General features: G+C 37.7%; 1 protein-coding gene across 1 annotated transcript in view; it reads right to left on the bottom strand.

The window, feature by feature from the left end:
- obscna (obscurin, cytoskeletal calmodulin and titin-interacting RhoGEF a) overlaps window positions 1-13,481 on the bottom strand; it is a 48,470-nt gene that overhangs the window by 26,424 nt on the left and 8,565 nt on the right. Inside the window, exons 11-31 of the mRNA XM_058784226.1 lie at window positions 13,141-13,410; window positions 12,802-13,068; window positions 12,427-12,693; window positions 11,956-12,228; window positions 11,340-11,603; window positions 10,965-11,231; window positions 10,612-10,878; window positions 10,255-10,521; window positions 8,984-9,250; window positions 8,643-8,909; window positions 8,084-8,350; window positions 7,166-7,432; window positions 6,767-7,033; window positions 6,410-6,676; window positions 6,026-6,292; window positions 5,584-5,850; window positions 5,231-5,497; window positions 1,552-1,821; window positions 1,148-1,426; window positions 742-999; window positions 49-315 (exon numbers count right to left, since the gene is read on the bottom strand). Coding sequence (XP_058640209.1) covers window positions 49-315; window positions 742-999; window positions 1,148-1,426; window positions 1,552-1,821; window positions 5,231-5,497; window positions 5,584-5,850; window positions 6,026-6,292; window positions 6,410-6,676; window positions 6,767-7,033; window positions 7,166-7,432; window positions 8,084-8,350; window positions 8,643-8,909; window positions 8,984-9,250; window positions 10,255-10,521; window positions 10,612-10,878; window positions 10,965-11,231; window positions 11,340-11,603; window positions 11,956-12,228; window positions 12,427-12,693; window positions 12,802-13,068; window positions 13,141-13,410 — 5,619 coding nt within the window. The remainder of the gene's footprint in view (window positions 1-48; window positions 316-741; window positions 1,000-1,147; window positions 1,427-1,551; window positions 1,822-5,230; window positions 5,498-5,583; window positions 5,851-6,025; window positions 6,293-6,409; window positions 6,677-6,766; window positions 7,034-7,165; window positions 7,433-8,083; window positions 8,351-8,642; window positions 8,910-8,983; window positions 9,251-10,254; window positions 10,522-10,611; window positions 10,879-10,964; window positions 11,232-11,339; window positions 11,604-11,955; window positions 12,229-12,426; window positions 12,694-12,801; window positions 13,069-13,140; window positions 13,411-13,481) is intronic.

Below are 13,481 nucleotides of genomic sequence, written 5' to 3'. Positions count from 1 at the left end.
ATCCTCACCATCAAATGAAACATAGACAAATAATTATTTTGGTATTACCTTTTACAGCAATACTAGCCCTTGTCTCAATGCCATCAGCACAACACCTGTAGGCCCCACTGTCTTGACTTGTGAGGTCATTGATCTGTAGCTGCAGATCACATCCATCCTGTTTCATCTCATATTTGTTACCAGACCTAAGAAGAACTGCTCCCTTCTTCCACTCAACTGCAACTCCAGGTTGAGACAATTCACAGCACAAGAAAGTAGTCTCACCCTCTTCAGCTTCTTGGTTTTGGAGCTCCCGGCAGAAAAACAAAGGACGTTCTGAGAGTAAGCAAAGAGCCCCTTAGGTATATGTGCTATTTCCAAAAAGTACTGTACAAATGTAATTTGTATTTTGATTTGTAAACAGTTAAGTTCTAACATGCTTAAGACTTACAACAGATAAATATACCATGACAATTTCACAATTTCCTTCTCTGAAACAATACTTACAATTTTATAACTGAAATATGAAGTACTAGGAGTACCAATTAAAAATAAAAAGGAATTAACGTATGAATTTAAAAATAAATCATGTTTCAAACAAAAACAAACTAAAACTGATCATTTAATTCATTTATAAATAGTTAAATATATCAAATAATGATTTATTTTATTAGTAAGTAATTATTATTAAGAATATTATTATTACTAAAATAATAAAATAATCTTTAAAGCTGGAGCAAATGTGTTTCAAGCTGTTCCTACCTTTGACTGTAAGAGTAGCACTACTCTGCATGTCTCCTGTATCACACATGTAAATCCCAGCATCCTCTTTTCTGACTTTATGAATCAGAAGAACATTACGTTTCCCGTGTTTCAGAGGTTCATACTTTTCCCCAGAGAGCAGGGTTACATTATTTCGTTTCCAGGTGACAGGTGTGCAGGTGTCAGAAGTCACACAGGATAGGGTGGCAGAATCTCCTTCAAAAATGGTCATGTCCTTCAGTCTTTCCTCTATGAAAACTACAAAGAGAGAATGCACTTTAGAGTATGCAGTTAAAAGGATACATTACATTTTGGGTTTATCAGTTTATTTTATGTATCAGTTTGACAGCTGGTTAATAGTAAATAAATGAAAGAAATTATTTGCAATTAGGATCCTTACACTCACCTGTAGGTTTGCTGTTCACGCGAAGGCGAGCAGAGGTCTTTTCATTTCCCACCACAAAAGACACAACACCTGACTCTTCAGTTGTGGTCATAGTGAGCACCAAGTGATGTTCTCGACAACAGATACTCATCTGGTTCATCTCGTTCTCCTGAAGTTCATTGGAACCAAGCAACCAAACCCCGTCAAGGATGTTCTCGTGTGAAAGCTCGCACATAAAGTGTGCGCTCTCGCCTGCAGTAACTGTCAAGTCACGCAGTCCTTTCATAATCCTCACACGCTCTGGAAAGGAACCGAGCAAAGGAACACCTCTGTTGTGAATTCACAGGACTCCTTGGAGTTTGTTTATGTTTGAAGACAAGCTAAACTTTATTGTTAACTGTTTATGTAGGTTTGTTTTGATTTACCTATCACTCTGAGGGTTGCAGAGGTCTTCTTGCCTCTGACGCTGCATGAGTACATGCCAGCATCCTGCACTCTCAGTCTCCTGATTTCAAGCTCCTGAGTTGCACCTTTACGGTGGAGGGTATATCGCCCACCCTGTGTGATCTGATTTGCATCTTTTCTCCAAGTCACTGGGGCATTATCGCTAGAGAGCAAACAACGAAACAGGACAGAATCCCCCTCCATTGCTTCTTGAGCTTCAAGCTCTTTCTCAAAGAACACAGAGGCAGCAGCTGTGAGAGGTGTAAGAAGTATGATCTCAACAACAGCTCAAAAGTATTTTGAGAGAAAAATTGCAAATTACAAATCATGTCGGAATGTTAATTGGTAGAGTTTATGATATGATATGACATTGTGTGTGTATGACCCTGTGATTCATGAAGGGTATCATACAGGGTTCATGAAAGGATCACGAGGGTATCAATAATGGTGGAAATGAATGAGATTCAGTTGGGGGACCCTATCTGAGGAGTCAGGAGAGATTTTTTCATTATTCCAGGGCAATTTTGAGATGACCAGATCCTATTCAAATAAAAATACTCCTATACGACCATTCAAAATTTGGGGGTCAGTAAGATTTTTAATGTTTTTGAAAGAAGCATTATGAAGCTTATGCTCACCTAGGATGCATTTATTTAACAGAAAATAGAGTAATATAAATGTATAGAATATAAAAATATAAGTAATATAGAAATACTATCGCAATTTGAAATAACTGTTTTCTATTTTAATACATTTTAAAATGTGATTTATTCCTGTAATGGCAAAGTTGATTTTTCAGCAGCTTTTACTCCAGTCTTCAGTGTCACGTCTGACAGTATATGTGTGCAGTAATTCACAGAAGGGATTTTAGCTGTTCCCCAGTTTCATGTGGTCACTTCCCTTCCTTTGAGAGTCTTATTTTTATTTTAAAGAATAAACTGCCTATTTTATGTGTTATAATCTACCGACCTCCTAAATCTATTTCCAGTTTTATTCAGGACTTTTTATCTGTGGTTATGCTGCATTATGACAGAGTTCTTATTTTCGGTGATTTTAATATCCATGTTTGTTGCTCTTCTTCTTCGTTTACTTCTGATTTTATTAAACTTCTAGACTCTTTTGATTTGACTCAATATGTGAAGCAGCCTACTCATGACAAAGGGCACACGCTTGACCTCGAGCTCTCTTATGGTTTGTGCGTGGAGGATGTGAAATTGATTGATTTTGCCATCTCTAATCATAATGCAGTGTTATTCCAGATTCCACTTGTTCTCTCTGATTCCAAACCCTCTACACTGATTCGCTCTCGCCCTTTAAACTGACTCTCAATTTCTCACTTCTGCCAAGCTTTCACTGCCTTTAATTCTCCTTTTAACACTAGCAATCTGAATTCTCAGTAGAGGAATTAGTTGGTGTGTTTAACAGCTCTTGTAGAGATATTATAGATTTTGTAGCTCCAGTTAGAGTAAGAAAGCTGAAACCTTCTTTACCATGGCTAAATGAAGAAATAAGAAACTTAAAGAAACAATGCAGGAAGGCAGAACGAAAGTGGAAAAAGGATAAACTTAGTGTCTCCCTTGCCTCTTTAAAAATTCTGATGTCCACTTATCAGTGTAAAGTTAAGGAAGCAAGGAACACATATTTTTCAGACCTGATTACTAAACAGGGACATAATCAAAGAATACTTTTTAAAACTATTAATTCTATTATAGGTCCTTTGCCTAGCCAGCCAGTTGAATCTATTCCAGAGAAATGCAATGCCTTTTTGAATTACTTTTATAATAAAATAGTGGAGATTAGACAGGAGTTTAATACTGATTTCAGAAATAATGATGTTGATTCGTGTCCACCTTCAACATTTACTCATTTGAATGAAATCTCTTTGTCTACCTTGGAACGCATTGTTGTACTTTCAAAATCCTCCTCCTGTCCTTCTGACTGCCTTCCTACTTGGTTTTTAAAAACTGTATTTTACATGGTTGGTCCAGATATTTTAGCTATTATTAACTGTTCTTTGTCTTCTGGCATTTTTCCCACATGTTTTAAACATGCCACTATTTATCCATTATTAAAGAAGGCTTCTCTAGACTCCTCCAATTTACGTAATTTTAGACCTATTTCTAAGCTTCCATTTCTATAAAAGATCTTAGAAAAAATTGTGTCAATGCAACTGATTTCATATATAATAATAATTTAATCTTTGAAAAATTTCAGTCTGGTTTCCACTCTCAACAGCACTGAGACTGCCCTGGTTAAGGTTGCTAATGACTTACTGCTTGTAGCCAATGCTGGCTTGTACTCCCGTTTTAATCCTTCTTGATCTCAGCTCAGCTTTTGACACAGTGGACCATAATGTCTTGATCAACCGTTTAAAAACTTATGTTGGTATCAGAGATGTAGCTCTGGATTGGTTTATTTCTTATTTGTCGAACAGGTCTTTTTCCATTGCGCTTGGAGTTGCCTCCTCTTCTCGTGCTCCTTTATTTTGTGGGGTCCCTCAGGGATCTATTTTGGGTCCCCTTCTGTTTACTATCTACCCCTGGGTCAAATTATGCGCAGTTATGACACTGAGTTCCACTGCTATGCAGATGATACACAATTGTATGTCCCGGTAAAGCCTGGTATTATTGATACATCCCATATTATGTCATGCTTCATCGAAATCAAAAATTGCGAGCCAAAAGAGGCTCGCAACTTAGGTGTAGTTTTTGAGTCAGAACTGTCCTTTGATGTTCAGGTGACTAAAGTGGTGTAGTCTTCTTTTGCTCAACTGAGGCAACTAACGAAGATAAAGTCATTCCTTTCTTTGGCAGATTTGGAAAAGGTCATTCACGCTTTTATTTCTTCCAGACTTGATTATTGTAATGCAATTTATTCTGATATTAGTAAGAGAAACCTCCAAACATTGCAGCTGATTCAAAATGCCGCTGCTAGGTTTTTAACATGTACTAAGAAAAGAGACCACATTACACCGATTCTTGCTGCTCTTCACTGGTTGCCTGTGAGTTTTAGAATTGATTTTAAGATTTTGTTGCCTTGAACGGTCAGGCTCCTGTCTATATTTGTGATTTATTAATTCCTTATGAGCCTGATCGCTGCTTGAGATCCTCCGGTAGGGCTCTATTAATGGTTCCAAAATCTCGACTTGTTACCAAAGGTGGCCATGCCTTTGCTATCCATGCGCCTAAGCTATGGAACTCCCTGCCTGGGGATATTAGGCAGGCTACTACTGTATCCTCTTTTAAGTCTCTTCTTAAGACTCCTTTTCATCGTATGGCTTTTTCTTAATTTTGATGGTATTTTCTGTATTTTGTTATTGTACTGATCTTTTTATTGTAAAGCACTTTGTAACTTTGTTTTGAAAGGTACTATATAAATAAATGTTTACTTACTTTACTTACTATTTAACAAGTTAAATATAAATCTTCTGTAATGTTGTAAATGAAGAATTCAAGAAGATTTAGGTATCATAGAGTGTTTACAGCACTGTGAAAATGTTGTCAAGGTAACGGGTGTAGACACAAACAGGTGTCTTTAGATAACATTAGTTAGTTTGCAATGACAAAATATGATTTGGCTGAATATGATAATTCAGCAATCAGAACGATCTTGTGTGTACCCATTGAGAGTGTGTACCCATTAAAGTGGCATTGGACCTACCCCTAACATTAACTTCAGCTGTAGTCTTCTGGTCTCCAACAATGCAGCTGTATTCCCCAACATCCATGGGAAGAACGTTTTTAATGTGTAATTCGGCAACCAATCCCTCCTGCTTGATCTTGTATCTAGTCCCATTGCAGAGCTCCTCGTCCACTTTTAACCATGTTACCGGTACTCCAGCTTTGGACAGCTCACAATGCAGAATAACAACACCTCCCTCAGGGGCCTCTTGGTTCTTCAGGTTTTGTTTGAACGTTACTGGTGTGGCTGAAGAGTAGTACAGTAACACGTTAGCTCATAGTGAGCTCAAGCAACAATAAAAGCTCAATTTTCTGTAAAACTTTCACCCATACCGGACACTCGGATCGTGGCTTTGGTCTTCTGCTCCCCACAAATGCAGCTGTAGACTCCACTGTCTTCAGGCATGGCCTTTATGATGATCAGCTCCCTTGTAACATCATGTTCTTGGATTTGATATTTATACCCTGACCTAAGAAGCTCTTCCCCCTTCCTCCATTCAACAGGACATCCAGCTTTTGAGAGCTCACAGTGTAACACGAGTTTATTTTCTTCTTCAACTTCCTGATTTTTCAACTTGACTTTAAAAGTGATAGGTGGAACTGGAAACGTTAACAAAAAGGTATGCCTGATTATTTTACAACAAAGCCATGCAGGCCCTCAAAGCACCGCAAAGCTGAAAAATACTGCACAAGTAGCAATACAACGTAATAGCAGCAAGCCAAGAAAGACCAAAGTGTGCCAAGCTGCCGCTGCAAAAAAGCCTACATGCCTTACCCTTCACGGTTAGCTCAGCAGTTGACTCAGAATCCTTGGTTTTACATGAATAGTTCCCAGCATCACTTGCTTCAACATTACGTATGACCAGTTTGGTGAATGTGCCCTCTTGCTTCATTTCATATTTGTCATCAGGCTTGAGAATAACTCTTCCTTTTCTCCAGTCGACTTGAGCACTGGGTTTAGAGAGCTCACAGCTAAACACAGCTTGCCCACCTTCTTTGGTTACTTCGTTTTGAAGTTCTCGTTTAAAAGTGACAGGTAGAGCTATGAAAACCATACAAAATGTATTCAAGTTGGAGAATGATCCGAAAGAGGAAAGTCACTACGTAATTACAAAATGAATGAAAGATCAAGATCAGATCTTGCAGTATTATAACGTACCCCTGACTTTGACCTCCGCTGTTGTTTTTTCCTTTCCGGTAGTGCAACTGTAGAAGCCGACATCTTCAGAGTTAACATTTTTGATGAGAAGTTCAGCAATCCGTCCTTCAGTCCTCATCTGGTACTTTTCTCCAACCTGCAGCACCTTTTCATCCCTCCACCATTTCACCGTGGCTCCCGGTTTGGAAAGCTCACAATGGAAAGCAACTGTGTTGCCTTCCACCGCTTCTTGATTTCTCAAGTTTTGTTTGAAAGTGATCGGGAGAGCTAAGAAATTGCAAAAATATTTGGGTCACCTAAGCAGAATATTTGACCTAAAAGTCTGCATTTATTTAAAAAATTGCTTAAGTTTTGTACCATTGATTTTAACTGTAGCTTTGGATGTCTGATCAGGACATACACAAAAGTACACTCCACTGTCTTCAGGTGTGGCTTTTCTGATAACAAGCTCCATTTTAGTTGCTATCTGTCTCAACTGGTACTTTTCTCCATGCTTGAGGACTTCCTCTCCCTTCAACCACTTCACATCAGCACTGGCCTTAGAGAGTTCACAGCGCAATGTGATGTTGTTCCCTTCTTCACCTTCTTGATTCTTAAGTTCTTGTTTGAAAGTGATGGGGAAAGCTACACAGAGCAGTAGAACGATGAAGATGTTGCATGATCTGTTAACCTTTTTAATTGTTTTAGAATTTCTAACAACAAATTGGGTAATGCTTAAATACAGGAACCTGCATATGAAAACGTCTTGGATCATACCATTAACTTTGATGGTGGCTTCAGTCTTGTGATCTCCACATACGCAGCGATACACTCCACTGTCTTCTGGTTGTGCCTTTCTTATTAACAACTCTACTGTTGCTTCTTTCTGTCTCAACTGATATTTTTCTCCAGTCTTGAGCAGTTCTTTTTCTTTCCACCACTCTACTCGAACTCCAGTCTTAGAAAGTTCACAGTGCAGAGTGACACCGTTCCCCTCCTGAGTTTCTTGGTTCTTCAAAGTTGTTTTAAAGGTAGCAGGGAGTCCTTTAGAAAGCCAAAAATTGGGTAAGCCTGTATTCATGAAGGTTACAGACTAGCCAAAAGGGTGAATGTTGTAACTTTCCATCAGCAAAGAGCTACAAAATTTTTTACCAGTGTATACTTTTTGTGCTTGAGAGCAATCACCTTTAATAATTAAATCAGGTAAAGTCATCAAAGAAATGTCATCTATTGAGGTTCATTTTATTGATGTATTATGTACACCAACACACCACAGATCTTTATAACTAGCCCATGCTGTGATGAATGGGTCAAGATAAAAAAAAGGCTACCTTTCTACTGTAGTTTTAATCAACTAATAACAAATAAAGGGATTTCAGATAGCAAGACTCTTCTAATGTCAAATAATGACTGTAATTTGAGGGTATGAATTTAAACATCATGTAATGAAAAGCCAACAGTGATTTATATCACTGTTGAGAGATTAATTAAACCTATGAACGTGGCTGATGTAATGTCATGACAGAGTGCTATTGTAGCTGTGGAAGAAATGGACATTTTTAATTAAATGGAAGAACTTGATCACTCAACACTAGACAAAAATCAAATGGTGATGAAAATGAAATGCATATGAAATCCATAATGTCAGAAAATTCAGCAGTACTTTGCATATCTTTATAACGGATTGGATCTTACCTCGAACCGTCAATTCGGCTGTCGATTGTGAATCTTTGGTTTTGCAGGTGTAATTTCCTGCATCACCCTCAACAAGATTATTTATCAGCAGTTTGGTTAATCGCCCCTCAAGCGTCATCTGATATTTGGCTCCGCTTTTCAGCATCACTCTACCCTTCCTCCACTCGACTGGAGCACCGGGCTTTGAAAGTTCACAGGTAAATACTGCACTCTCACCCTCTGTAGATATCTGATTCTGAAGCTCTCGCTTGAAAGTAATTGGAAGGGCTGAGGAAACATTGACAGGTCTTTTAATATGAACAATTGAACTCACAGGCAGTAATCATATGATATATAAACTACTGTAAAATGCTGCTGAATATTTTTGCATAAAGTATGATACTTTTTTTTAGGATTCTTTGATAAGTAGAAAGTTCAAAAGAACTTTACTTCCACTTTTTTAGATCAATTTAAAGTAGCTTTGTGGGATAAAATGATTAATTAAAAAAAAAAATCTACTGACTTTAAACTTTTGAACGGTACTGTACAGTATATATATTTAACATGTTTTTGACATTACATTTGACTTTCACTTCAGCTGTGGTCTTTTGGCCTCCAGTCACACAGCTGTATATCCCAGCATCATCAGGAAAAACATTAGTTATTTCTAACTCTGCAGTCTTTCCATCCAGCCTCATCTGGTACCGTGACCCTGGAAGGAGCGGTTTATCTCCTCTCCACCATTCCACGGGTACTCCAATTTTGGAGAGCTCACAGTGTAGGGTTATAGATTTGCCTTCCAGAGCTTCTTGGTTCTTAAGGTTTTGCTTAAAAGTAGCAGGAGCACCTGTGAAACCACCATATTTTATAATAACATACATTTTATAATAATGAAAACAAATCAATGAAACAAAACCTTACCAACAATTTTGACTGTAGCTTTGGTCTTTTGGTCTCCACAGACACATCTGTAGACTCCACTGTCTTCAGGCATGGCCTCACAGATGATCAGCTCAACTGATGTGTCTCGTTCTCTCATCTTATACTTCTCTCCAGGCTGGAGCAGTTCCTCTCCATTCCACCATTCTACTGGGACACCGGTTTTGGAAAGCTCACAGTGCAATGTTATCATCTTCCCTTCCTCGGCTACCAGGTTTTTCAGCTTCTCTTTAAAAATAACAGGTTGAGCTACAGAACAAAAAGAAACAAATAAGAACATCCTTATTTTTTTTTGTTCTTTCAACTTTGGCAAACAAACAGGTGAACAGATGACTGTATTTGCTCAATTTATGTGTGTGTGTGTGTGTATATATATATATATATATATATATATATATGACCCTGGACCACAAAACCAGTCTTAAGTGTCAATCTTTCAAAATTGAGATTTATACATCATCTGAAAGCTGAATAACTAAGCTTTTGAAAATCTGGAATCTGAGGGTGCAAAAAAAATCAAAATATTGAGAAAATTGCCTTTAAAGTTGTCCAAATGAATTCTTAGCAATGCATATTACTAATCAAAAACGACGTTTTGATATATTTACATTAGTAAATTTACAAAATATCTTCATGGAATATGATCTTTACTTAATATAATAATGATATTTGGCATAAAAGAAAAATCTATAATTTTGACCCATACAGTGTATTTTGGGCTATTGCTACAAATATACCCCAGCGACTTAAGACTGGTTTTGTGGTCCAGGGTCATGTATATATATATATATATATATATATATACGCACACACACACACACACACACATACTGTATATGCTTAACAAACTTATTCGACCACCTGTCATAAAGAGAGAAAACAAATATTTTAGGATTAGGCAAATAACAAACTGAAACAACTATTAATAGTCTTTATTCACACGTAATAACCAAAAGACTTTTATTTTGTATGGCATCTTTTGGCCTTGATAACAGCTTGTATTCTTGCTGGCATTGTTTTTATGTACTTTTCCACAGTCTCTGTTGTTATTGACTTGCAAATAGTTTTGAGTTGTTCCCAAAGACTTTTGATTAAATTTTTGTGCGATCTATCTTAGAATCCATTAAATCCCAACAATAATTATATGTTAGAATTACTGAACTACTGGACCGACTGGGCAAGCACAAAAAATTCTTACTCCTTATTCCTTTTTCCTTATTGTTAACCCTTACTAGTGAATTGAATTAACTTACCGCTAACTGTGATGTTGGCTGATGTCTCAGCAGTTTCGCTCGTACAGCTATAGACTCCGCTATCCTCTTGCGTCAAATTAAAAATCTTCAGCTCTAGCATGCAGCCTCTCTGCCTGATTTTGTACTTCTCCCCAGACCTGAGAAGGTTGCTTCCTTTTCTCCACTGGACAGGGGTGTCTGGTTTGGATATCTCGCAGTGTAAGATTACACTGTTTCCCTCTTCAGCCATTTGATTTCTTAACTTCTGTTTGAACGTGATAGGTTGAGCTAAGGAAATACAAAAGGATATATAAGCTCCATTTTCAGCATTCAGAGTACTGGAAAAGCAAATTCTATATATTTAACATCTTGTCTTACTTCGTATTTTGACAGTGGCTTTGGTCCTTTGATCCTCACACACACAGACGTATGTTCCACTGTCCTCAGGAACTGGACTTCTGATTACCAGCTCTAGTATGGTGACTATGTGCCTCATCTGATACTTCTCTCCAGGCGAGAGAGTTTGTTCACCTTTCAACCATTCCACTGGGATTCCAGGTTTAGAAAGCTCACAGCGTAATGTCACATTTTTACCTTCATCTGTCTCTTGGTTCTTGAGCTCTTTAATAAATGATATAGGAACCGCTGGAATGGAGGAAATGGAATAAGTGAAGCTGAAAGATCAACGGTGAATACTATGAATTCATTTTCATAGCAATCAATACTAATACCATTGATTATAAGAGTAGCCATAGTTCTTTGGTCTCTGCAAATGCATGTGTAATTCCCTGAATCTTCTGGCTTCAGATTGTGTATTGTAAGAGAAATGCAAGATTTCCTCTGCCTCATGTGGTACTTCTCACTAGATTTTAGTGTCTCGGGTCCTTTGCGCCACACAAACTGGACCCCGGGTATAGAGTATTCGCACATCAGCGTTACACTCTCTCCCTCTTTGACCTCTTGGTTCTCAAGCGCTTTTGTAAACTCAGCAGGAATAACTAATGTGAAACAAACATAAAGATTTCAAATTTCAAACAAATGTTAAAAAAACGTAGAAAAACAAAAATTTTATGTGGTAAATTGCAGAAAAGAGACGTTTGAAACACCTTTAACAGTCAAGGTGGCTTTAGTGCTGACAGATCCTGCATCGCACTCGTACACCCCTGCGTCACTGTCTTTCACATCACGGATGGCCAGCCTGGCCTCATTTCCCGATCGACACACTAAGTACTTTGAGGAATTCCAGATTAAACAGCCATTTTTGTACCAAACAATATGACATGGCTTTGAGGTCTTGCATAACAGCACCAAACTTCCTCCTTCAATTGCTTCTGTGTCCTCCAATGCTTTAGTTATCGTGGGGCGTCTCTCTGTAATTCAAATAAGTTGTATTACAAAGATTTTTAAATTGTATGCTGTACACTATGATCTGTATTGTATTATTTTTCACATTTTTTATTTTATAATAGTCAATACAAAGACAAAAATATTGTTTAAACATAAGCCTCTTTAAAATAGCTTTTCTTATTTAAAATTCCTCTTTTGAGGTTTTTGAACCATCAAAAAGTTGTCAGAAATTATACATAATTTCTATTTTTAATACCAAAGCAGTAAAAGAAACTGACAGTTTCATCTCAAAGTATCTTTTGTAAAGGTGTCTTATGAGAATTTTTAATAGTTATCCACTATATTTTGTCAAGTGTCAGGATTTATGACAGTTACCTCTAACTAATAGTGATGCGTATGATCTTTTGTCCCCAGCCTCGAAGGAGATGGTGCCCGTGTCTTTACGTGCAAGCTGTTTGAAGGTAAGAGTGTGGTATCCACCAGGTATCATCTTGATCTCGTTAAGATCATTAGTGTAGAGCAAGGTCTCATCCAGGTACCATTTGACATCAGTGTAGTCACTTGGGCAGATCCGACACTTAAAGGAGATGGTATCTCCTTCTAGACACTCTTTATCTTCTAGTTCATCCACAATGACCACTTTTTGACCTGAGGGCCAGATTCATATGAAAAATATGACAGATGCATAAATACTGAACATGTCTTAAAATTCATAGTGTCCAAATGTTACCATTCTTGTAACGTAACATCTAGTAATCTAATTTACAACCTTATTATTACAGTGTATTATATTTTTTTATGACATTTATTATTTTAAGTCAATAAAGACAAATCTAATTTGTCTACCTTGAATTGTAAGTAAAGCCCTGCTCTGCATTGTCCCAACATCACAGGTGTAGACAGCACTGTCACTTTTCTCCAGATTGATGATGGTAAGAGTGAGGACAACATCTTTCTTCTTCATCGTGTACTTCTGTCCCGAGCTGAGCACCATTAGGCCTTTTAACCAGGTCACTGTAGCAGCAGGCCTCCTGGTTTCACACTCCATGGTCACCATACCCTTTTCCTCTGCACGCATATCCTTCAGTTCCTTTGCAAATGTATGCTGCAAGTCTGAATTCACAATGAGAAAAGAGTAACAGAGTTAAAGGCATTCAGCAGAATGAACTAAGCTTTTGCACTGGGAAAAATTAAAAACAAGTGTATAAAATGAGTATTTACCTCTGACATCTAATCTTGCCCTTGTAGCAATCCCATCAGCCTCACAGCAGTACTCTCCTGAGTCCATTATAGCTGCATTATGGATGATGAGCTTCACCAGATAATTATTTTGGGTAAATTCATATTTTGGGCTGACTCTAATTAGCTGCCCATTTTTCAGCCATTTAACTGTTGCATCAGGTTTCGTGATCTCACAGCTGAGCTCTGGATCTTCACCAGGTGTTGCTTTAACATTTAGCATATCCCTAAAAACTCTCACAGGTTTCTCTGAGAACAAAAGAGACACAAAGTGAGCAATGCTTGTAAAATGTGCGATATTTAAATAATAAGGGGTCTCACCTTTAACAAATAGCATAGTCCTGCAGCTGAGCTCTTTTACGGTAAAGACCACTTCGCCAGCATCAGATATTGTAACTTCCTGAATGCTCATTGTGTATTTGCACCCATTGTTAGCGACTATGATCCGTCCATTGCTCACAATCAGTTGGCCATTCAAAATCCACGATGCTTCATCAATGATTTCATGGGACAGGACACACTCAAACCTGCAGTTTTCCCCTTCCAGCACAGTTGTTGTCCGTATGCGTTTGACAATGGTAATGTGCAGGTCTGAAAAAAAGTCCCTCACATTAAATAAATTGTTTTTTGTTAAATTAATTAGATCTAATTTTAATTAGATT

The sequence above is a fragment of the Onychostoma macrolepis genome, chromosome 08 (genome assembly GCF_012432095.1).
Source record: "Onychostoma macrolepis isolate SWU-2019 chromosome 08, ASM1243209v1, whole genome shotgun sequence".
Classification (NCBI taxonomy): domain Eukaryota; kingdom Metazoa; phylum Chordata; class Actinopteri; order Cypriniformes; family Cyprinidae; genus Onychostoma; species Onychostoma macrolepis.
The sequence above is the reverse complement of the archived record's forward strand: the minus strand, read 5'-3'. Positions and strand labels throughout refer to the sequence as shown.